The sequence below is a fragment of the Scatophagus argus genome, chromosome 16, assembly GCF_020382885.2.
Source record: "Scatophagus argus isolate fScaArg1 chromosome 16, fScaArg1.pri, whole genome shotgun sequence".
NCBI lineage: Eukaryota > Metazoa > Chordata > Actinopteri > Scatophagidae > Scatophagus > Scatophagus argus.
The window spans coordinates 20,619,493-20,644,987 of NC_058508.1; the positions used below are offsets into that span (position 1 = coordinate 20,619,493).

A 25,495-nucleotide genomic window follows, 5' to 3' on the forward strand; every position below is an offset into this window, starting at 1 on the left:
AAGCGTTGTTGTTTGTATTCACTTTCTATTCGTTTATTTTGAAAATATCAAGAGGAAGAGAAGGGATAGTTTTATGTCTACCTTAACACTCGTTTTGCTGCAGAGCTTGACCTCCACTGCAGAAAAGTCACAAATGCGTGATTATAACTATAACTGATATTGCTGTTCTTTGTTGTCACATCACATTAATAATATAACACATTGTGTTGATTGATTATACCGATAAGTGTTGCAGTTTCTCACTGTGGCCGCAGGAGGGCAGTAAATACTCCCGTTTCTAAATACAACAATCAACTACACTTGTGTAAAGACAGAAACAACACAAAAATAACACTTCTGCTGACCATCTTTCATAAAATATTTGGATCATCACTTAAATTGGCTGATCCAGGTTTTAATTCACAGATCATAAAAGAAATCCCACGCAGGCAGACTGACAGTGGATGCAAGCATTTATTCAAGGCAGTGAAAGGGATTGTACAAACCAAAAATCTTTTCAAATTTTCAGCCATCCAAAATTGAAAACATTGCTCTCGATCAGGCTGCTAAGCTGTGATTGGACGATTGTTCGTCGGAGAGGGAGGGGTTTAACAAACAGCCAACTGTTCAAAAGTCTGATACAAATGTTTTAACCGAGGCAATTAATTTTTTATTTTATTTTCTAACTCAACTAGCTTCCAGTCGGCATGACCAATTGAATATATTTATCTTTAAATATTACATATTTACAAAATGACCTTTGAGGCCGACAAAATTTAAGTTTTCACTTTTGACTAAAAAAAGCCAACATTTGGTCTATGTAAGCAGCACAGGTAATAGCATCGTATATGTTCAAGGAAACTCAATATGTGATGCATAGAGGAAAATAAACTTACTTTTAAAAAATAAATAAATAAATAAAAACATAGTTTTTCTCTCATAGTCAGGCAATAAATATTTATGATGGCTTCTCAAAATCTAGATCTAAAACACAAAATGTTTGTGCTCAGGAGGAAAATCTAAACATTTGACTGTTTTTTGTTTTGTCTTTTTTTTCTCTTATAGTGCATACTTGATAGACTGCAACTCTGGCTTTGTCAGGCAGTATTAGATTAGGTTTAGGTAAGATACATGTCACATTCGCTCTACTACAAATATAATGTATACTACAGGATATTTTTAAATTCAGAAACTGTACTAGTATTAGGCTAAAGCTGGAGTTAGGTATTCAGTACTGAAGAGCCACACACACACACACACACACACACACACACTGCACTCCAGTTTGTTAGGTAGAAGGTAAAACAAGAGTTTTCCAGGTTGAGATGACACGCTCACAACACTCAGAGGAAGAGGAAACCGACTGAACCCAAGCTTGCGAACAGAAAGAAGGACGGAGACGCTCCCCGCTCTTTTGTGCTTTCAAAACTCGTGTCTGTGATACATGTCTGGATCGTAGTATTTGGTAACCACCACTCTGTTGGCAAACTTGCGGCCAGTGAGAGCTTGCATGGCTTTCTGACAGTCCGCAGCAGAAACATACTCCACAAAGATCTGCAATGAAACACAAGTGGGTACTGAATGGACAAACGGACACCCAGTCAGAGCTCCCTAATGTGTTTACATGTGTTCATGCTCAGTGGCTGATGCTTTACTGTCTGTGGGGAAGTCAACCAGATGAACATTAGCCAAACAAACCAGTTAGTCTCCATCCTTTCTTTTGTAAAAGTAAAACACGGTTCTCCAAAACTCTTCCAATTATTCCATCTTGTCCAAGTTAAGGTGTCTGCTTTACCTCATTGCAGTGAGTCAAACTGTAACTGGCTCATTACTGCCCCCATAAGGCCGAAGGGTAGAAAACACCCACTGATACATGAAGATTGGTGAGTTTTTTTTCCCACCACTGGCCAAAAGAGGGAACGACTATTCCACAGTTGAAAACAAACCAGGACAGTTCTGCTTCAAAGAGCTCAATTTTGGAGACAAACTGTTTTGTTTGGCAAATGTACGTCTGGAGCAAGAAATATGTACAGTTACAGTATTTAAGTTTGGACAAAGTTAACCAGAGACACATACTGTTGTAGGGGGTAAATAAACCCACACACAACAGCCGATCACCTCAATTTTAAAAAAGAGTTTGCTAGTAGATCTGAACTTGGCACAGCCAACTTTTAGCTCCAACTTTATTCAGGAACTTAGAAACCAGTAACAACCCAGTGAGTGGCCGTCAGTCTTCTTCAGATGAGAAACACAAACTGAATCTTGAACGAGCAAAGTGAAGTTAATAAAGTTGTATGAGTCACGAGGCTCACTTTTCCGCAGCCGGGGACTTCCACGCCGTCGACGGGTCGGGGGATCTCGATGGAGCGGACCGTGCCGTACTTGCAGCACTCCTCGCGGATGTCCTCCAGGATCTCCTCGTAGTCCTCGTCGTCAACCAGTTCCTCGGGCATCACCATGTTGAGAAGGCACAGCACCTCGGTGGGCATGCCAGAGTTCTGCAGCCTCTGAAGTCCTGGGACCTGCAGTGTCACCGGAGTCTCTATGATGGAGGTCTGCGGGTGGAGGACGAGTCATACACATCACACTTACGTCACACTCGCGTCCCCAGCCTCAGACTAAAGCATACTCTGCTTCACGGTCTAGGAAACCATTTAGTGAGGTAATCAGTCAAGTGAGAATTAGGCTCATTTTCTCTAAGGCTCTAAGGCTTTCTCTTAAGCATAAGCTGTATGGGAGCTTTTTCAAAGCTTAAATACAGTCAGAGTTCCTACTGAAACTAGTGGCGTCGCCCCCTGCTGGCCACCAAAAGAATGCAGGTTTACTGTCTAAGCTTTTTGCAGTTATTTTACCAGGAAACAGGAATTTCTGAATGAATCCTGTTGAGGAATCACAGAAAACTTGAGAGTGAAGTCACTGTGAACGTTGTAAGTAAGATTTACATTTCCCCGTTCACCGTGGTCTTTATGGAGAGATGAAAGGAAGCCTACTCACAGGATTGGCATTTTTAGCTCCCACGCTCGCCCTTTGGACTATCAGCTTTTTGTCGCCCAGTTGCATCCCATTGAGCCCAGCAACTGCCTAACAAAGACAACACACAGAACTCAAAGTAAGACATCAAACAACACAGCCAATTATCTCACACAGAAAACACACGCGATCATTACCTGATCTGTGGCACTGATGTCCACATATTCACAAAAGGCGTAACCTTTTGACAGTGACGTGGCACTGTCCTTCACTAGATTGAACGCTTTGAGAGGCCCAAATGATGTCAAGAGCTCCTTCACCTGCAAAAAAAAGAGTCAGCCAACAAGCTGTGAGACTGATAATTCACAGTGAACATGCAGAAGCCTACAGAGAGTCCATCACATCACAGTCTACTTCATAACATCAAACAAAATGTGTGCGGTTATGTAATATTTGCTTAAACTGTTTGTACATTTTACAGATTTTGCTACGCTGCTTCAGAAAAACGAAGAAAGAAGAGACAGCAGTGCACAGAAATGTTAAATCTTGGGGTCTGAGGGAAGCTGTGAAGAATAAATTCTGACGATGTGGACCTGGGCTGCATGTGGGGAACAGCAAAATAACTTCCTGACATGTTGAGTATTACTAAGATATAATTATATGAGTGCAAATTACATCTCAAGGATAATAATAAAAATCTCATAATCAAATTATTTTACGACAAGCTGAGCGGTAAATGGTGGAGGTAAGGTAAAAAAAAATACATTATTTTGACGAATTTAAAACTGTTGTTGCATTTTGCCAGCTACAGGAAACTACACGTTCTTACCTTTACGTTAAATACACCCCCACAAAAAAGAAAGACAACATCACCACCACCATCAACAACAACATCCCCAAGTCCTAACGGTCAGGCCTTTACCCAAAACCCCCGCGTCCTAAACGCGCTCCAAAAGCATGATGGGAGAAAGAAAGCAGCCAGTAAGCGAGCCTGCTGGCTAGGAGTGTATCCGTGTGAAGACCAGAATGTCTTACTTGCCTTGTGTTACATGTTGGCATGGCAGCAGTAGATGAGTACTACTGAACAAATTATGAGCGCAGACTTAACGATCTTACAGGCCCCTAGCTGGGGACAAAGTGGGGGAACAAAAATGAAAGAGCTGTGAGTATCAACGCAGTGGCAGCGACTGCAAGTATTAAAAATGAATCAGTGAATAATATACATCAGCTACATGTGCTCTGTGAGCTGGTTAGGAGGAGGTGACACAGGCTTAAATTCACTGTGAACATTTACACCATCTGCTCACCTGAGAGCAAACATGGAGCCCTACTGTAAACCTGGCAGAGTCCTGGACTCAGTTAGCAGCAAATACTGACTCTGACTCCTGATATTCTCAGAGAAAAAGTCCACTCGTAATTTCAGTTATGATTCATTTCAAAAGTTCAACGCATTTCTCAAGCTTTTATTCATTTATAAGGTGAACCCACGCTTCCTCAACCTGCCTGATTTTACCCATAATGCCTTTCTACGACCACGACATAATGGGTTTATCTTACTGGAATCAGTGGGTGCAAAGCCTGACTGCAGGAATAACTCAACCAATACTGGGCTTTTCAATGACTTCCACGTTTAACAAAAAAATCTCATAACAGTGACCCAAATTAGTATTTGTTAATTTTTGGTTCCTTAAAAGATTAAATTAAAAGATCTTAAATTTGTTTTGCAAAAAACAGACGCATAAACACAAGCACATTCACGTCATTCTTTTTAGCAGAAGGTCTCTTAAGGTGGACTTTTTCTTTGACAACATCGATTCAAATGAATACGGAGCAACATTCAGGCCTAAGTAGCCCACAGTTACGTAGACACACTGGACTTTGCTTACCTTTCTTTAATCAGTACGCTTAACATGAGAAAGGTATGAGCAGTTTACTTAGAGAGCCAAGTCACAAAAAGCCTTCCTATCATATTCATGTATGAGTAATGACATTCTGTGATTAACGTCTGTTTAATATCAGGTAGTTTTAACAAAATAAAAGCCTGGTTTAAAGGTAACTATCTAGAAGTTGTCCCTTACTTTGAAATAAAATATCAGAAACATTTTCACAAATACATGAAATATGAACCTAGTTATGTTTCCCATATATTGTGTTATTATGAACTTGATTACTTTTTTGTCTTTTTGTGCATTTATTCTACAAGCTCACGTCCTGTTTCTGGCTCTGATCTGATCTCTTCTGTTTTCTCTCTACTACAACACAGTTTTATTTTTATATCTCATGGCATAAAGAAACGTTAAACATGTGTGACAAAAGCCTCAGCACGTGAGGGAAAACTGCGGGAACATGAGTGCACCTGTCGGGTCTGTTTTCAGTGAAATACCTGGTCATCGTTAAGGTAGTTGGGCAGACCTCCTATAAACAGTTTGTGGGGCGAATCGGGGACGACTGTGGAGACGACGCCTGCAGAGACAAGCAAAACATTTTCTGTATCGCACACTACAACCTGTCATTACTGTGTGTAAAGATGGATGACATGGAAGCTCTCCAAAGTGAAGCCAGAACATCTGGATCGCCCCCTGGTGGCTGGCTGCAGTACAGCTCATAAACCCCTCCCCCTCCATGTTAGCAGATGGCACTTGGGCCAAACTAAAAATTCAAAGCACTCATCAGACAAAGATGGTTCCTGTCATATACAAATGATGTCAGTGCTGTCAGCGCTCGTATTCGGGATATTTAGCCTTTACTTTGGTACAGCGAGAGGACGTGGAGACTCGTCGGCCATCTTTATAATGCTGCTGGTGTCACTCAGCAACAAACCTGGGACGTGGAAAGCGGGCTGCTCTGAGATGCCGGGTAAAGGCCGATAGTCGTGGGGTCTTCTGATCTTCAGCGACTGACCCTGGAAAATGATTCCATCGAAGGCCATGGCCTGCGTCGTCTCATCCACAGACCGAAACTACAAAGCACGAATCTCGTTAGGACTCATCACAGTAAAAGATGCAAACGAGTAATAACGTGTGGGAGGGGCGATAAGGAGGAAGTGAGTGGCAAATCTTTATATGTATGCAGAGAAAAACTTATCTTACAGCAGGTTTACTGTTTTACATCAGAACACAGACCTCCAGGAAAGCAAAGTTCTTATCCTGATTGATCTGCACGGCGAGCACAGGGTTGCTCGGGGCTTGCGAAAGGCCTGCGAGCCTCATCTGAGCATTGAAGAACTCTGCCATGGACTCCTGAGGAGAAAGACAACAAACATGATGGCAGGAAACACTGCATCACGAGCACGCCAGCGCAGACAGGAAGCTGGAGAGAAGAGGAAGCAGAGACTTCACCTCAGTCACTCCGAAGGGAATATTCCCAACATACAGGCGCCTGGCTTGCCTGGTCATCTGACTGCCGACGATGGGCACTTGTGTTGGCGCTGCAGCCACTCCGGTGGTGGTGGACGTCGCCAGCAGAGCGATTGTTGGTATCTGCCCGGCAGCTGAGGAGAGAGAATCTGTGATCTATAAAACTGTTAGCTTCAGCAATACTGCAGTGACTCATATCTGGATGATTCATCTGAAGTGAGCATTAAAGTGACCCCTGAAATGTCGGAAATGAAATAAATATTGAGGGAGCTTGTCGGGATGAGTGAATGAATTCTGATGGGAAGAAAGTCCAGTTTCTTTTTCCCTCCCTCACCATAACATTAATAAAAACGTCTGCTTTTGTTAAGGTTATATATGTTCTTAATGTGGTTATTTAATCAAACTACGAACTGTATTAGGGTCATTAAAATCTTTCTTTACCTAAAATGTATGAGAACAAAGTGTTTTTAGGCGTAGAAGTGAGTCAGAATTGAGTCTCAAAACCTAAAAATGTGAGCTATAAAATGTGTCTTTTTTTTCTCTGATTTCGAAGCAGCTTTCTGGGTGTTTATATGCAACACACATCTTAATGCTTCAGCATACCAAGACAATGCTATGCTTCCAACTTTGTGGCAACAGTTTGTTGAGATGAACTGGAACGGAGATTGTGAGCCAGGCCTTTTGGTCCAACATCAGTGTGTGACCTCACAAATGCTCTACTGCATGAATGGGCACAAATTCCCACAGAAACACTCCAACATGTTGTGGAAAGCCTTCACAGAAGAGTGGAAGCTGTTAGAGCTGCAAAGCTGTCTGTGTGTTTAGAATGAGACGTCATTAGAGTCCCAAAACTTCTGTCCATATATGTGTATGTCCTATAGTGTAATTCTAAAGTGTAAGTCTAAAGATATGTGCGTCCTGTGTAAGGATGCTACTGCCAGTCCAGCAGACCACATGAGCAGAGAGAACACGTTGAAGTACCTTGCATAGCTTTATATTGCATTGGTGTGATGTGTTCAAAGCCAGGAGGGGGCACATCCCAATATCTGCAGGTCCTTTTCTTCCTCGTTCGCCTCGGAGAGTGGCTGCCAGAAGATAAACAACAAAATAAAAGCTGCAGGAAGTATTTTCACAATAAGAGCCTGTGTGGCGTGGCCGTGAGGCCCGCAGCAGAGCTCCACCCGCTGACCTGTGCTTCTTGTGGTCCCGGGAGGAGCTGCGGCGGTCCCGACTCTTCCGGTCTCGGCTGCGGCTCCGCTTCTCTCGGCTGCGACTCCCTCGGTCTTTGCTCCAGCTGCGATGTTTGTCTCCTCGGCTGGGAGATGCACTGCGACTCCTCTTTTTGTGTCTTTCTCTTTCTCTCTCTGTGCAGCAAGCAACAATTAATCTATTACTGCATCAATGTAGAAATGAAGCCCTGAGTAGAAGAGCTGCATCAGCTGACAGAAAAATAATCTGCAAATATTTTGTACTTTTTCCTGCTCTACATTTATTAAACACATTTTAATTTTTATATACAAAACAGATGATAAAGATATGATATGATAAGAAAATCTTGCTTTTATCTTGTGTAACAAAATGAGAACTTGTTCTCACATTATTAACTTAATAATATTCATTAAAATTAGACTGATATTATTTCATGGCACTAACTTAAGGGAATCATATTTTTCTTCCGTTTTTATTCCCGCTCTGACAGCCTGCTGACTCCTCTGTGCTGTGGAGAGACGACTGCATCGTATTTCTTCTTCTTCTTCATCTGACAGTTTCATGTGGCCTTTCTTCTCGGCAAAAGAACCTGACTTAAGACCTTTTAATAAATCGATAGGAGGTTTTGTGCAGACCTGACGCACCGGGTGGCTCCACACTGATTAAATGTCAGGTTTTACACGAGGTGTGTTTCAGTGGAAGGTTCTGAATTATTTTCTTTCTTTCTTTAATTTTTCTGGAATTTCATGGCTCTACCTGACTGTACTTGAGTGAATAATTTATTTCCATTCTTAGTTATTCTGACAATTATTTTCCCAGTTAATAGACTGTTTAGTGGTTAAATGTTAGAAAACAGTGAAAAATGCTCATCTTGATTATGTGACTAAAGCCAAAAGCTACCAAAAGAATATATGTTTTTTATTATACATAAAACAAGAGATGTCTCCAACAATAAACTGTCACTAAATAATTACTTTATTTCCTGTTATGTGCGGATTTATTTTTCAGATGATATTATACGTCATTTAGTAGAACATGACCTTATTGAGAGAGAATATATTGCATCATAATGGATGCCGAACTTAAATGTACATCATAATAATTTAGAGAATATCATATTAGATCATTTCTACATGTATGTATCTTTGCAAGAGAGGATAATATTCTGAAATATGTAAGATTTAAATGTAGTTTGGCATCTGCCTTATTACGCGCAGCAGAACGGCAGGTAAGTTCACGGTTTACTCTCAGCGGGACCCGGACTGCGTTCAGGACCGTCGGATGCTTTAGCAGCGGTTGTGTGGTAGATGTATGATGAGGAGGAGATTACCGGCATCGTGAGGCTAAATGTTAACCACGCCAACATGAAACACGCTGAGTCATAGCTTGGCGAACTACACGCTGAAGTTGTTGTCAGGACACGTTATTCATTCATAAAATAAGCGTAGGGAGCTAACGTTACGCACTATGCCGTCGCTGCGCTGCTAGCTTGAGGACCAAATTGGGGCACAGAGAGACCGCTAACGCTTACCCTGTCGATTCTCGCTCAGCTGTTTTTCAAATTCCTCGAAGTCCGACATCACATCTGTTATGTCGCTGTCTGAAAATACAAAGCAGGTCCGCCTTGTCTGAGGGACTACAACAAACAAACCAGCCGCTGTGTCAGTGCAGCAAAAACACTGAAATCTCCCCAGTGTCAATCATACACACAAAGCACACTCAACGTCCGGTTACCAACCTTCAAAATAAAACCACTCAGTATCTCTCTATGAAAACTGAATTAGTATTTTGGTGACAAGTACTATATTTTAGTTTTGCGCTTTTATTATGATGGTATCGACATCCGGTGGTGCTGTTAAATTCATATAACTTGATTGCGAGAATTTTCGAGTCTTTAATTTCTTCACACACACAAACACACACACAATATCTACTAATCAGCGGAACTGGTTTGCAGCTGTTTTTGTTTACATTAAACGTCTGAATTTAAAATTGTCCGTTTCAATCTAGTAAATCAGGCTGCTAATAAAAAATGCTCATAAATCAGGCTGCACCATTAAAGGTTTAAAAATGTTAAGAGATTTTAGTAAATATGTTGCTAGCGAAAGTTTTAGAGGTTCAAAACACATGTATTTTGTGAAAGCAGATACAACTGTGTTATAGCTTCAATATGTGCAGTACATACATCGTACCACTAACTTGAAAGAGGATAAAATTATGATCAGTATGACAAAATAAATATTAAATAATGTATAAAATGAATAAGATAATAAAACTGACGTTTCATTTGTGTGAAGTGAAACTGTTGTAAAATTGAATTTTTTTTTTTTTTTTTTTATTCAAATTTTAAAAATCAACCTGACTCATAAGCACCAAAATGACAGGCTGTCACTGAGAAACTTCCTGTTCGCACGGACCAGGTTCACTGGGCTCTTACAGAGAGTCAGGGCTTCCTGGTGTTCAGTTTCAAAGTAAAATCCCTCTAAAACGGAGGGATTGACACGATCATCCAAATCAACGATTTGATGTGTTTTAAGGCAAGAACTTTTTGATTTAAATATTTTTTCCTTTACACAATCCGCCACACGCCACACAGAATCGCGTATCGCCGAGTCCTTCTGTTATCACTGGAGTCGAGGACACCAACAGGTTTGACTTCCTCTGCTCATGTGAAGTGTGAAGGCCAGTGAGCAGGCGTCTAAAATTAAACATTCCCTCACATCTCCCACAGTAACAGAACTTTCACTTGAGTGGAGGATTCACGTACTTCCTCCAACTCCTGCTTCCAACAAACTTATGACAAACCGGACAAAAAAAAAGCTTCATTTCCATGTGATGAGCTGCTTTTCCTTTGTCACGTGATGTGTGATCTTTGACTTAAAGATTTAATGTGTGACATTTAGCCATTAAAATGTCTGAAGACAACTGGACCTTTGTTGTACATTTTGTTGAGTTGCATAAGCACAAAGGCTGTCGACTGAATGTTGCCATCACATGCTAACTCACACGCTACGTACGCTCTTCTACGTTCTGTTTTTACAGAGAGAGACACCTGGTGGCAGGAGCAACATACTGCGCCTTTAACACATCACATGGAAACAAACCAAACAAATTGTGACAAAAAACTGCATGGAGAAAATGACCTTTACGTGACACAATATAAACAATATGTAAGGTAGAGAAAAATGTGCATTTAACATCATCTGAATGCCATTTTCAGGAATGTGACTTTATGGCAGCCAATGGAAATGCGTGCCCTCGACCACGCAGCCCTCCCTCTCCTCCCCACCTGTCATTCTAAACATGTCGACAAAGTACGTGGAAAATAACTGACTCAGCTGTGCTGCTATTAAAAGAGCTCAAATCCCAAAGTATTGCTGTGGCTGGCCGGCCGGGCGGGTGGGAGGCCATCGTGTTGGAGGAGCAGCTGAGGAGTGCAGCTACAGCTCCTCAGGAGAAGAACAAATCCAGAGTCCAGAGCGCCTGCCGAGGCCTGCCGAGCAGTAAGTGTTGGCTGATAATTCACCCCCTGCAGCATCAGCTCTCTTTAATCTGTCAGGACACTTTGTCACCCAGCTGGAGGACTTTGAGTCACATTTTGACTTATCTTTAGTTTTATTCTCGACAGCTGCTGCCCAGAATGACAAAGTGGTCAGTTTGCGTCTTCCTGTCCACTTCTTCACTGTGTTTCTGCATGTCTGGACTTTGTGCTGGCCGATACTCCGTGACACCCAGTCTTTGTGAAAGGTTCAGTATCTGTTTCTGGGCCAGTTTATATTTAGAAGCTCCTTCCTGGTCAAACAGCCAGCACTCGGCGTGGCAAATGTCATGATAATCGTCTTAATGTGAAGACAACAAGCCTGCCTGGTCGAGTGATTTCTGTCAGGTGACTCTTTATGTGAAGGAAAGATTGTCTCATGAAAGAAACGTAACGATGTGGAGCCTCTCAAACCCCTGAAGTTTGTGTTTGTTTTGTGTCTACAGCTGCTTTGCATCTCTCTGAGGTTGTTCTGCATCTCTTTTCAGTCACTTTAAGCATTTTGAGCATCTTCAGATTATTAAAGATATCAGTGAAAGGCTCTTGAAGTCATGCACAGTGATTCTGCATTTCTTTGTAGTCTCTTTGAAAACACAAACACATTCACAATCCAGAAAACTGAAACAAAGATCTGACGGTTGAAGTCAAGTTTTTAAAGATTGAAATACGGTTTGAAAAGTTTTTGAAACAGAGTTTGACGTCCGTTTGCGAACACGCTCTCAGTGCGTGCTTGGATTTATGAAAACCTTTTGACATGAAAGACACCTGAAAATGAACCAACAGCCCAAATCAACTGAAACCCGCCTGACATCACAGAAATAAAATAAGTTTCCCCCCCAAATTAAATCTTTGTTTCAGCTGTATGATTTCAGGAAGTGATTTTGTCTGTATATTATGTGTATAACCATAGAAATATCATCGTGCACATCCAGTGGGCTCAAAGCTCCTGCAGAGACACGAACGATGTGGTGTTCGTCATGTCAGAACGCAGCTGAAAATGTCTTCTCTGTTTTTATTTCAGAGCTGTAAGAATAGTTAGCTTTAAAAATGCTTGTAGAAGGTGAGATGGAGCCCAATGTTACGGAGCCGGAGAGCTTTTGGGTATGAAACGCTCCTCTTCCATGTTGTTGGTCCTCACTGTAGATCCTAAAGTGGTCTTTGACATCCCATCCCATCTCATCTGCTCCATAACTCGCCATCTAAAAAGTATGTTTAAACCTTCGAACATGCTTTTACAACGAGAACGTGTCGGCTAACCCGTTCAGCACTGGTGGTTTGTGACTGGGTGTGTTGAGCCTTTTTTTTAAAGGGATAGTTTGAAATTTTTTGGGAACTCCTTCACTTTTAGATGAAAAGATTGACAGAACTCTTATGTCTGTGTTGTGAATGTGAAGTTACGGTCAGGAGCAAGTTAGTGTAGTTATAAGCTTTTATGACAGCAAAGTGCAGCACCAGCTTTCTATCCCATGTTTAATGTCTTTATGCTAAGCTAACTAGCTCCTGGCTGAAGCCTCACATCAAACAGACAGAAAGAGGGACGTCAGTCTTCTCTCTTAACTTTTAGCCGCACTTCCCTGGATATAGAAGTCTAGAGTCTTTACAAAGATTCTCCTGTTTTCTTTCTCTCCCGAGTATTTAACATAAAAATTCTACATTTTTCAGGATATTCTCCAGGAGATGGACCCGGTGTGGACCACCACGGTTCTCCTGGTGCCATGTGTGGTCGTGCTCACCGCCGGTCTTTTCTACCTGTACGGTGCCGTGATCGGACTGTTGTCCAAAACATCAGTACGCAATAAGGTCGTGGTTATAAGTGACGCTTTGTCTGGGCTCGGAAAAGGTTGGCATAAGCCGATGAATGAGAGGTGACTCTGCAAAGTACTCATTCATGACGCTGCAGTTATTCTCATCTCACCTTTGTGTGTGTGTGTGTGTGTGTGTGTGTACCGATGAAGAATGTGCAGGTGTGTTTCACAAAGGAGGCGCAAGGCTGATCCTCTGTGGGAAAAGCTGGGAGAAGCTCGAAGAACTCGCTGATGATTTGGCAAACGCCTCAGACCCCACAGTAGTAAGTGTTAAGGCCGAGAGCTAGAGGAACATCTGAGGGGTTGGGAGAAGATTGATGGGAGAGGACCTCCAACAGATATTCTAATGAAACCGTCTGAGAAGTTTAGGCAGGAGATCTGATCACTGGTTTAACCTTTAACGTTGTGTTGTATAAGCTCGTCACGTGTGTTTTAAATGTAAAATCTTAATCCGAAAAGCGAAAAAGCAGACCTTCTTCTCGTCACTGTTTCTCCTCCTCAGACGTTTCCTCCTAAACTGGTACTGCTGGATTTTGGAGATATGGACAGCATGCCCGAGGTGATCGCAGAGATCATGGAGTGTTACGGCTGCCTGGACATCCTCATCCTCAACAGCAGCATGAAGGTCAAAGCTCCGGCACACAGTGTGTCTCTGGAGATGGACAAGTTACTCATGGACAACAACTACTTCGGACCGGCCACGCTGGCCAAAGGTTGGAAACCGTCACGATCGGATTTCAGCGTTGTGTCGTGGTCGTGTTCTTGCTTTGCGGCGTGTTGACTGTTTGTGTTTCAGGTGTGCTGCCCTCCATGATCTCCAGGAGAACCGGGCACCTGCTGCTGGTCAACAGCATCCAGGGCAAACTGGCTGTGCCTTTTCGCACCACATGTGAGTTCAGGTGCTCCTCTACATAAAGCTCGTTCTAACATGAGTCTCCATTAAAGACTTTGAGGTAATTACTGCACACAAAACCTTCCCGTGAATGAGACAAACGGTAGCTACCGCGTGTGTGCGTTTTAAAATGCACAGGGACGTCCGTCTGTCCAGGTGTCGATGGCGTGTTGACGGCTGTAGTAGAAGTTAATGAACTTTGTCACCTGTCCAGGTGCGTCACTTTGCCTCTGTCTTCCAGACGCAGCCTCTAAGCATGCGGTTCAGGCTTTCTTTGACTGCCTGAGAGCTGAAGTGGAAGAGTATGGCATCGCGGTCAGCACCATCACCCACACCTTCATCAGCCCCTCTTCATCTGAAAACGCTGACGCGGCCTCCTCCAAATCCATCTGCTCCTGTAAGTCCGACTGGTCTGGACGTTCACGCTCCCCAGCAGATGCTTCAGACTGATTTCCCTCTCTTTTATATTCTTTTCTCTCTCTCGTCTGCAGTTTTGTACACTCGGAAACTGCTCGGCGTTTCTCCGGACGAGGCGGCGGCTGAGATTGTGAAGACGCTGAACAACAAGAGGAGGGAGGTGCTAATCGCTCCCTCGCTCCCCAAGGTGGCCATCTACACCAGGTCCTTCTTCCCTAACGTGTTCTTCGCCGTGATGGCTGCAGGAGTGAACAACGCTGCTGCCGCTGAGAAGATGTAGGAGTGTTAGTCCTAAATGACAGGAACGTAAAACTGAATGAAATGATGGCTCTGAAAAACGTGAGCAGACAATTTGGCCTGCAAACAGCAGGTCGTCCTAAGCTGTTATGGCCTCTTATGGGACAGCTCATATGTGTTCACAGGTTTTCCTGTCACAGAGATTCATCTTCTGTACATTTTATAGCTTAACATACATACAAAATCATCCAAGTGCAGAATTTACATAACACAGTGGTTGATTATAAAGAAAATGTTGGTTCTGCTTATGTATTTGTGGACTGGATAACATTTGGAAGACAAATAAAATAATATATCAGTCATGCAAAAGTTATTTATTTATTTTAAAAAGAGTTCATTGCTGGCACAAAGACCAAACCTCAGAAAAAAGAAAAAAAAAGACTATGAACTTTGGCACTAATTGTAGAGAAAATCTTTTTTTCTTCAAAGTGAAAGACTCAATTAAACCCAAGTAATTATTTAACCATTACTAGAAAATTTTACTATTCATACTTGTTTAATAGTATGAATTCCTGTGGATAAATTCAACTGACCTACTGTATACTAACTAAAAGACTCTATTATCATTGCAGTTAATTGGAATACATTTTTGGAAGAGTGATGATTAAACATTTTTCTTTTGTCCTCTCTGCTTAATGCCAAATTATATGAGTATTTCTAGAACATTTCCTCTGAAATTATTAAACTCTGACTGCAGAACTTTAAACAACAATTAGACTAACAGTGTATGTACATGGAATTGTCATAAGTAAATGTTAAATGACATTTCTAAATAATTTGCTGTCGAAAAGGCACAGAGGTCAAAGAAATGTCATGAAAAGCCTGTTTGTGTCTTGTGTGCATCCGGCGCCCCCTAGCGGACGGTCTGTATAATCACTACTACACGTCGGTCAGACTTACCTGCCTGTTGTCGTTAAAAATGGCCTTTAAAATATTCTCCGGACTCACTGCCTCGGCTCTCAGAGTAAAGTCCTACCCGGTCGCCTTCAGTTCTTTGAGCTCCAGCTGCAGTTTAGTGGTTGAACATGACCGACAGAACCTGCGCTTCACCGTCACTCCGGGCAGCGGGGCTGGTAAGCAGAGAGAGCCCGGGATGACGCTCCGGTACCCGGACAGATCCTGTATCGTAGCCCGGCGTCCATTCGCGGCCTGCTGAAATCTACATATCTGATTGATGGATTAAATTACCGTTAGAATATGCAGCCGTTGTCGTTGATTCTGCTGTAACATTGGCAGTCTCCATGTCTTTCGGAAGGAGAGAACGCTCAGCGAAACTCGCTTTAAAGTTCTGGAAATTTAATGTGCTATGGCACATGGGGCAAAGGTTGCAGATATAATATGAATGACTTTAACTTATACGATTTTTATACTCAGCCGTATAACAATTCGGCATACATACTATTAGATAAAGTAACGCATTATAGTACATGTAGTAGCTACTTAACCGGATGGTCAGAGCAACACAGGTGTTTCAGGCGTGAGTCAGGCACCTAAAATTAAGGTACTTTCGGAGGGAGTTTGGTATTTGGTCATAGTCTATTAAACGGTTAATGTAGAGCCAGCACAGCGCTTTTTGAGGGCTCATACTGAATTCAGTGTGCACCCAAGTTCTCCGTTAAAGTTAAACAAAAGAGATGACAAGTGTATCTTCATTAGAAAACACAAGTCATAAATACTCGATTAACTGAAAGCACACAGTTCGCTTGACATGTTTGTCAGTAATGGTGAGGTCTTCCGTGTCCTCTGTCCACAGGGTCCCGTGACTGTGCGGTGCTGCACTACAGATTCACCGGACACAAGGAGGTGGATCTAATGTCAACTTACGTCCCAGAGACTCTCAGGGGTCAAGGTGTTGCAGCACAGCTGTCCCAGGTAAGACTTTTAACTCCTCAGGAACCGCAGACACTAAGCGTGAATGTTATTTCATGTGTTTTTGTCCTCCTTTCACAGGCTGCCATGGACTTTCTGCTTGAAGAAAACCTCAAGGCTCGTGTCTCCTGTTGGTACATAAAGAAATACATTGAGGAGCACCCACTGCAGCTTTATAAAGAACTCGTCATCGCTTGACTGCTGCCTGTGTGTCCAGCACAGTCTGTGATGTTTCCTCCAATCAACTGCAACCTCATGTGCCTTCATGTGCGGGACTGTGGAGGCCAAATGAAGCGACTTGACCTGCTGACCTGAAACGTGGTTCTCCTCCACGACCGTTTTACTCTGGATTGATTTTAAATGTAATATCATACAAAAGCTTGACCAAACCCATCGAAGTAATCCATCGTTAATTCATAGTAATTCATGTTACTGTTAAAGAGACAGAAATTTAAAGGAAAAGTTCACCCCTAAATTGAGATAATGCGGACTGTTCCTTTAGTGCCCCGTAAATATGAAAGTGTTTTTTATTGTATTTTTGTCAACTAATGAAGTGATCTTTATTTTTATATCAGATTGAATACTTTTTGTTCCCTTGTATCTGTAATATGTACTGTATAATTCCTCACAAAGTATTAATATTTATCAGTGTTTTATCAAGATATAACTTTTGGGTATTCATACTGAAGACATCTTTGTTGACAGTTAAAGCATCTTGTCTGGATAGTTGACTGTGTGAGTGTTGATATTTCTTTCCACACACCCCCTGCTGCTGACAATCGTTACCAGAACAGAAGAGAAGCTGTGGGACGTGCGACATGCTGTCTCAGAATTCCTTTATTAATCCCTGGAGGGAAATTCTTGTCTCGTGGTAAACTGTCCCTGTACCGTCCACTCATCGGTGTCCAGAGGTTTGCTTCTCCTCGTGGCCTCTGCAGCCGTCGGCGTCGTGGCAGGTAAAATGGTGGTTTTGTCCCTGTCCGTCTGGGTCTGGCATGTAGACTGAAGATGTCCACGAAGATGACAAGCCGCCTCTCGAAGGGCCGAGACTTGCAGTGTTTTAATCAAATTGATAAAAAGCTGAAAATGTGCGACATTAAGACTTTTATTTATGTTTTTTTTTTCTTTCTCAAACTTGTGTGCAGTGGACCAACACACTAAAATAAAATTACTTTCAGCGCTGCCATCTTTGTGCACAGGTTTACATTATATGGACAAAAGTATTGGGACACCTGACAATTACACCAACAGGGACTTTAATGACGTCTCTTTCTAAACACACAGACAGCTTTGCAGCTCTAACAGCATCAACACAACATGTTGGAGTGTTTCTGTGGGAATTTGTGCCCATTCATGCAGTAGAGCATTTGTGAGGTCACACACTGATGTTGGACCAAAAGGCCTGGCTCACAATCTCCGTTCCAGTTCATCCCAAAGATTTCCCATCTCTGAAGGTAAGGGGCCTTTAGCTAAATCCCTGGAAGAAACAACCCCATCCCAATACTTTTGTCTATATAGTGTAGTTTGAATCAGGAGGAAGCCCAGCAAGATCTAATGGAAATTTTAGGACTTAAATGTTTGCTCATTTCATTAATTATTAATACAAAAACCATGATTCAAACAGTGAAAGACCACTCGTGTGGCTGCCTTGTGTTCTCATTGTAAACTTGTGTCAGCAGTTCCTGCCTCCTCTATCATAAGATCATGTAACTGAGGGCAAAAAGATGAGAAAATAACAGCCACTTCATAAGAAACTGTAATTTTCCTTCAGCTGTGACCTCACCAGGAGCCGGGAATCTAAGATGAAATCAGCACAGTATATCTTGGATTGTGGCCACATAATGAGATTACTTCTGCCACCACAGCAGCAGAAATGACATGTTCCACCAGTCTGCTGCTGCTGTGCAGAGCTGAACCAACGACCCCAACGATAACCGGGGATTTAATTGAATTTGGTAGAGAAGTTTGCAATCATGTTTAATTTTGCATCTTCACTGACAGGTACACCCAAAGGTCGAGCGACACAGAAATTCATCCTGCCCAGTGGATCACAGTCGGCGAGTCTCCAACAGATGTCAGTCTTTCTCCATCGTGGACATTTTGCCTCACCTCTCTCTTGCTCTTGTACTGTCAATGTTTGATTTATGTCTCAAATTAGAAAATGTTCATCAGCCATTACACCAATAAGAGCCCATCATTAAGAACCAGGCTCACATAAATCAATCAGAAACAGAATAAAATCACAGACTGAGAAGGTGAAATGAATCCAAATGTCGGGTGCATGCGAGTGCTTGGTTAACGTGTTCCCAGTGTGCAGCATCACAAGTGTGAAAAGAAGCTTCTTTAACACCATGTTTGCGTACACATTTGCACGTACTGTAAATATGGCTGCCAAGCAGTGATCATCAACGCAACAACAAACGCTGGCTGATTTTCTCAGCTTCGTTTGATGAACAGAACTCAGTGGCTGCTGGGAAAAATGAGCTCGTCCCGTCTGTTCCTGAGTGACAGTCGTCACGGTAACACTCGCAGTGCTGGCTTTGTCTTTTTGAAGTTGTTTTGTGTCTATTTGTGATGTTTCTGAGGTCTCCAACATTAAATTGTAACAGCCCCCGTGGCCTCTTGGGTTCCTCTACCTGTTTTCATCCATCCAGTCCGTCCTTGATGATGCAGGACGGTCGTGTTTTCACTGAGATCATTTTCTGACCTGGTCCCAGTTGCTGTCTGTATTACTGAGAAGGCGACCAAGTCTTCATCATTAAGAGCAACAGAAAGCTTCCATGCAGCTTGAACTTATTTTAAAAAAGGCCAATTAAGCAAAAGATGTCCTTAGCCGACTTAAAACATCTGGGCTGCTGCTGTGGTGTCCCGCACATCCTGCAGCTTGCCACAGACTGTGAAGATGGTGAAACTGCAGCCCTCTCGCCTTCCTCCCAAAAATAATATCACGTGGGAAGATTTGATGAAATGCTTGTTGGGTCAAAGCCGACTGTGTTACGTTATTCCAGGAAATAGAATCTGAGCTTCCAGACATTATGTGTGGCAAGCAACAAAAACAGACAAATATTCTCCTGTATTAGAAATTTAAATCCAAGAACAAGAGTCAATCAAGGTCCAGGACATCAGCCCCGAGAACTGTTCCAGTGGGGCAGGAGGGGAGATACGTTTAGCAGTAGGCCTCTCCTTGTTGTTCTGGTACACTGTCCATGTCGACCACATATGTCGTCCCCGTGGACGGTTTGTGGCCGTTGACAGGCAGTTCCAGCTGCCCCTCAGCATCGGCGGGCACAGCAGTCAGGTACATGTCCCACATCTGCTCTGGGAGGTCCAGCTCCATCATCTTCTGCTTGATCATCAGGCTCTTCTCGATGTTCCGCCGCTTGTACTTAAACTCTATGATGGTCTTTGTGTACCTGTTGAGCGCCGTCACTGCAGAGCCCATGCAGGTGCCAAAAGACCCCCACGCTAAGCTGAGGAGAGGTTGGAAAACAGTATTAGACCAAAGCCTGACTGCTCAACAAACAGCCAAAGTAACAGTCAGACTGAAATTTGAATAATAAGAATATATTTCTTATGAAGAAGATAAAATGGCTTTTGGACACAGCAACCTCACAGTAGTGGAAACAATTAATCCTGCTTACTCGTATGTCACCACATTTTTTCAGTAGATGGAAAACTGCTTACACATAAGACCAGCTGTAGTCCCAGGTCTTGGGCCTCCAGTCTTCTGGCCCCATCGCGACAGCCAGCTGGAATATTGTGGTAAACATCATGTGGGCCACCATCCCACAAAGGCCTGAGAACAAGAGCAAATCAGAGTGTGTTGTGCAGTGATACGTACATCTGACAGCCTAATGTTTATACCTCAGATAAATGTGGGCTGAAGAGGATTCTTTTCTTTCTTTCTTTCTGATCACAGACCAAACAGGAACAACTTCATGTTACCAGTAAATATCAGAGGTTTACAGAAGGCTGAGACAAACGCGGTGCATTTTGGGGAGTTTTTGGACAGGTGGACTCTGGTTGAGGTGAACTGGCCTCTCTGTTATCTCCCTGTCGGATCCTGGTCCTCCCTCATTCAGCAGTCTGCCTGTCCACAGCTGCTTTTCTTGGGATTAACTCTAACAACGGAGGGGGGTGGGGTGGGAGTCAGTGGATGGGTGGTGGTGGGGGGGCGCAGGAGGGAGCTCCTCTGGGCAGGTCTTGGCACAACCCAAAACCGCTGCCCTGGCTCCAATCCGATTAGTCCACAAACCAGCAAATCCTCCGAGGAAGTGAGTGGACGCAGTGCAGTGAGCTGCTCTGAGTGCTCGCCGCCGCTGACAGTCAGTCAGCTTCACCTCCTGCAGGCAGCCTGACCTGCTGCCCCGCGGCTCTTCACACCCATTTAACCCAAAACACATCCGCATGTCCATTACTGACGTTTTGTCAACATTTTGCTAAAGCACCCACTATTTAACATTAATAATCCTGATGTTAATCCAATCCTGATGCTGCTGCAGTTCACAGTAAAAACTGAAGCTGATGTCGGTGAAATAAAATCCCGGATGGGATCGCTCTTTCCTTATGTGAGGAAGGGAATGCGAATCCAGTGTAGGGATGGCGGGCTCCACCACCGACAATGAAAACTACTTGTGTTTCATGTTCATCTGTAAGTATGTAGCATAAACTGATGCCTCACAACACAGAGAGGAAGTCACACAATATAAAAACATAAATCGGTTTTTACCGAAAAAGTGTGAATAGACAGCATGAAAATTAGGGTTCGATTTCATGAAAGGTTTTTAACTTTAAACTGAAGCTCTGTTTATTCATATATGAAGACAGAACAGTTAAAATTGCAACATGGACTACTTCTTAATGGAAGTGAGGAGGTTAACTAGATGTGTGATATTTGCAAAACAAAACTGCTTTGCCCTCAGTCTTTTCTCTTGTAAAAGACAAAAAATAACCCAAAAAACAAAACTGTTTTGTACAGCCAAACTGTAATTGTCTCATTACTGCCCCCCTGAGGCCGGAGGATAGAAAAAAATACCAGCACAAGAGCCATGTAGAGACATTTATGGCATTTAATATTTATTTATTTTTTAAATTATTCTTTGGTAGAATGTTATTTACTTCATTGTTTGCGAAGGGCTAGCAGACGGTTGGGTGTGGAGGTGATTTTTCTGACCGATCACAGCTGAAGAGAACTAATTTAGAGACGTAAAACCAAGACCTCTACTAATATAATGTACAATTACAATATATATGTAATTATATAAATATAATTACTGATGGTTGTTTTTTTGCATTGAGGACACAACAGAAAAGTCATGCCAAATTAAAGTCTTTTCACTGAAGAACTTTGACTTTTGAGGATTTTTTCGCGTCAGAAATGTCACAAGACACCCACTCCATTAGAGGCATGTAGAGATAGAGGGAGCTGCCACTACAAGCAGTATGTTACAATTGGTGTTCTTTCCCTCAACGACCACAGGGGGCAATAGTGAGCACATTCTACACCCTGAAACAAACGAGTAGAAACACGAAGGTCAGATTCGTCCCTTATCTTGTTTTTCAGTTTTGCAAGAGAGAAGACGAAACTGCGGGGCTCTTGAGTATAACATCAACCAGTGAGATTATATCTGCTTCAAGACCTGCACGACCTCTAAGCAATGTTTGTCTAACTGCACTTGGATTTCTATGTGTGGAGATTCTGCTGTGCACCTGTCACAGGAAGCAGCAGAGCTCGTTTTGCAGTGTTACCTGACAGGGCAGTGCACATGGCAGCGAAGGCACTGAGCTTCAGTTTGTTCATGATACTGAAGCAGGGACACTGCTCCAGGGCCATCAGAGCCCCGCCCGTGAAGAGCAGGGTGAGGTACAGACTCTCAGCGACGATACACAACCACAGGACCCCTGGAAAACAAGAGGGAGGCGAACAAGATTGAGTCGTGTTGTCCTCATAATACCCTGATGAATAATCCTGCTTGTCTAAAGGCAGACATGCTCATGAGTACAACAGATCTGCTCCTTTTAGGTCTGGAGATCTGAATCTGATCGTCTGGGACGGGACAGATTTAGAGAATCAGGGCAGCAGCTAATGATGCTAGTTGATCGTAACATGGTAGATTTGCAAAGGTGAGATTTCACATCTCAAGAGGAGTTTCTGCTTTAGCCACACCGCAGTGCTGATAAACCTCAGTCTCAAATCATTAGTGAATTCAATACGCTTCAAAGAAAACGTGAACAAAACGTGGTGCCACAGTTGCTAAATTCAACCAAAACCGGAATGTAAAACCAATTCAAGCTGTGGATCTTTTCAGATTTTTCATCACTGAGCTCTTTAGCTTCCACCTGCTGTTAGCGCCACACAGTTTAAAGCTCGGTTACTGGATGTTTCCTGCTGAAATGCATCATGGGAATCACAGCAGTTTTTGTTTCCAGCCAGGGAAGCTGCGTACTGCTCGAGGGTGTAGAAACGCTCCAACTCTGAGTCACGTTGTCAATTAGCACTCATTAAAGTTATGTTTGACGCCAGAATAATGATTATAATGTAATATAATAATGTTTCCTTAACCACAAACCGTTCAAACAAAACTTTCTCTCACAGCTTAAAATACAAACCTCTTTCATGTTCTGGTGCGATCTCTGAGAAGTCTCGACAGTCAAACCCTGCGATCGGGACAAAAGAAACACATGAAACTGATTTGTTATAGAGCAAACTGACACTTTGGTTACACTTTATTTTACAGTCTCGTTCATTAGCAACTTGTTTGGGTAGTTTGATACTTGTTTCGGACATTCATTTGACCTGCTGTGCCCTGACTCTAACGTTTAACTGACACAGATTCATCGGATAACCAAACAGCATCAGTTTTTATTAGTTCCAGGAAACTTGACAGGAAATACTCAGATCTCAACATGCTGTAAAATAAAGTGTTGCACAAAACTGTAAAAAACTGTAAAAAGTCAGTGGGAGTTCAATGGGATGCATTTGTGAAAACTGTGAATTTAGAGCATTTTTACGGGCTCGATAACGTGTGCACAATATTCTGCATTTGTGTGAAATGTAAACATGCATGCAGATCAGTTTCAGTGATCCTAACACACTGTTATAGTGTCAAACTAACCAAACCAAATCCAGTTTAAAGCTGAATTTATGGTGCATTATTCTAATAATCTGAAGTCACTTTGCAGGAACATGCAGACATGTGACTTGCTAAGCTTCCTTTGGTGTTTGTGCTCCTGAGAAACGAGCTTTCACAGCTTTGATAAACTGGTCGTACTGGTGGAAGTCAGTAGACTGTTTGTCTCTAAGACGCATGCCAATCCTTATGCAAACTCATTTTAGTCAGAGCTTATGAAACCTAATAGGATGGTTTGCATGCACAGAGAAGAAGTGAGTTTTAATCCTTTTCAGTCTCGCTGCTGCTCTGCTAACGACGCTAAAAACTGAAAAGCTTACAAATAAACAAACCTGAAGGCCATGAAAAGTTATTTTCTCTGTCATCTTGTTTCTATGAGCACTGAGACTATATGAGCATTAAATAACCTGTTACCATGACTACAAGGTTTTTTCTCACTGGTTTGAAGTGGGCGGGGCTCTGTTGGAAAACTGGGATTTTTGCAATCAGGATTTAGCCTCAAGCAAATTTGATGCTAAAACTTTTGTGCTTATACCGAAGTAAAATTTTGAATGCGGGACTTTATTTGTGACAGTATTTCTATAAAACATCTGAATGTGCCACCACTTTAAAGGTCCAAACTGCAGAACATCCTCACCTTCCAGATGAAATGATTAACAGACAAAACAGGAAATTGTAAGGAGCTTTGATGTTTTGTTTGACCAGATTTAGTTTTAATTCTGGTGGCACCTGGTGACCTGCCGAAACATCTCACAGTGTCAGACCTGTGGACTTTTGGAGTCTTTGCTTTACAGCATATTCACCCCACATGCATATCCTTTTGTCAGCGCAAACTCAGCTGTGAGTGTAACCTCTCAGGATGGGCATAAAGCTGCCAGAAACACACGATTGCATGAAAATGACACAGTAGACACGTGAAAATACATCATGAATGTAGTCTGTTTACATGCCGGGTGATTTTAAATCAACTTTTGCTTGATTTACGTCTGTCAATCTGAAAATACGCAGATCAGCAGTTTGTTTTCTCATGTCGTCTCTACATGCTGACATAATACATCAAACTGAGAAATGCAGTTGCCTTATCAGAGCTGGAGTTTGTCTCCTTCTGTCTTTGATTCTCATATTGTCTGACTGTTGTGGTTTATTTCCATTTCTATGGTTGGTTTTCTTCCTGAAAACAGATTTCAATCTTCCTGGTTAAATAAAATAAAGATATCTCAGTGTAAATGAAACATAGCCGCACTCTCCTGGGTTTGACAGTCAGAACCTGCACAGGAGTCTGGCTTTGGCTTCCTTCATCATCACTTCCTGTTTTTGAACTACCAGCTGAATGTGAGGGGCTTGTCGTCAGGCTTACCGTTCATATCGATGGCCTGCTCGCAGGAGAAAAATATGCCTGTGTGGAACTTCCTCAAGAGAAACTTCTCCTCTCCGGTCTCAAAGATGTACTGGACCAGACGGCTGTCGTTGATGTTGGAGCTGTTGAAGCGGATGCAGAACCACTGCTTCACCTTCACCGGCGGTCCTGTGCAGAAGGGTTTGGCCACCTTCCTGGTGCCCTCACACCAGTAGCTGGTGGTCACCGCTGATAAGGCAAAAGCAAACGCCACAAAGTTGAGGGTGAGCGCCAGAGAAGCCCGCCACCCGCGCTCTAGCCTCATGGTCGAGGCCAGGCCAGAGGAGATGAAATGAAGAGGCAACTAATCCTGGCTTTTGATATGTAGCCACCGTGTTTCGCCTCCCAATATCAAATCTTCATAATCTTGTTGCGTTTGAGGCTCCTTGGGTGAGAATTCTGCACATCCCTCCGCCGACTCTAATGATGTGCTTCCACCTTGATTAAAGGGCTCGTCCTCTCCACGTCCACAGAAACAGCAGAAGTCCATGGCAGTCCTGCAGCTCTTTGCTTTTCTCTGCTTCATTTGAACTCTTTCACTCTTCGTTCCCTGCTGCTCGTCCATCGCTCCTCCCCTTATACAAATCTTTGCCTGCGATATTATCCATTACAAATGGCAAGTTATATTCCAGACTTC

At 42.7% G+C, this 25,495-nt stretch overlaps 4 protein-coding genes across 4 annotated transcripts; 2 read left to right on the forward strand and 2 right to left on the reverse strand.

Annotated features, from left to right (window-relative positions):
- Window positions 1–671: 671 nt before the first annotated feature.
- Window positions 672–9,390, reverse strand: LOC124073756 (splicing factor U2AF 65 kDa subunit-like). The gene is made up of 11 exons (XM_046416216.1): window positions 9,046–9,390; window positions 7,495–7,669; window positions 7,287–7,390; window positions 6,288–6,439; window positions 6,072–6,188; window positions 5,770–5,908; window positions 5,333–5,412; window positions 3,147–3,269; window positions 2,974–3,060; window positions 2,292–2,534; window positions 672–1,533 (listed from the first exon to the last, which is right to left on the reverse strand). Exons 1-11 carry the CDS (start codon window positions 9,092–9,094, stop codon window positions 1,402–1,404), a joined length of 1,401 nt encoding a protein of 466 aa, XP_046272172.1. The 5' UTR covers window positions 9,095–9,390; the 3' UTR covers window positions 672–1,401.
- A 1,404-nt stretch (window positions 9,391–10,794) lies between these two features.
- On the forward strand, window positions 10,795–14,761 carry LOC124073635 (dehydrogenase/reductase SDR family member 7C-B-like). The gene is made up of 7 exons (XM_046415997.1): window positions 10,795–11,017; window positions 12,715–12,892; window positions 13,008–13,120; window positions 13,360–13,570; window positions 13,654–13,746; window positions 13,991–14,146; window positions 14,241–14,761. The coding sequence occupies exons 2-7, from the start codon at window positions 12,730–12,732 to the stop codon at window positions 14,444–14,446; spliced, it is 942 nt and encodes a 313-aa protein (XP_046271953.1). The 5' UTR covers window positions 10,795–11,017; window positions 12,715–12,729; the 3' UTR covers window positions 14,447–14,761.
- Window positions 14,762–15,297: 536 nt separating this feature from the next.
- Window positions 15,298–16,627, forward strand: LOC124073636 (protein NATD1-like). Its single transcript, XM_046415998.1, has 3 exons — window positions 15,298–15,536; window positions 16,217–16,335; window positions 16,414–16,627. The coding sequence occupies exons 1-3, from the start codon at window positions 15,383–15,385 to the stop codon at window positions 16,528–16,530; spliced, it is 390 nt and encodes a 129-aa protein (XP_046271954.1). The 5' UTR covers window positions 15,298–15,382; the 3' UTR covers window positions 16,531–16,627.
- A 2,734-nt stretch (window positions 16,628–19,361) lies between these two features.
- Window positions 19,362–25,384, reverse strand: LOC124073637 (germ cell-specific gene 1-like protein). The gene is made up of 5 exons (XM_046416000.1): window positions 24,820–25,384; window positions 22,942–22,989; window positions 22,081–22,233; window positions 20,017–20,128; window positions 19,362–19,802 (listed from the first exon to the last, which is right to left on the reverse strand). Exons 1-5 carry the CDS (start codon window positions 25,121–25,123, stop codon window positions 19,499–19,501), a joined length of 921 nt encoding a protein of 306 aa, XP_046271956.1. The 5' UTR covers window positions 25,124–25,384; the 3' UTR covers window positions 19,362–19,498.
- Between the last annotated feature and the right edge of the window lie 111 nt (window positions 25,385–25,495).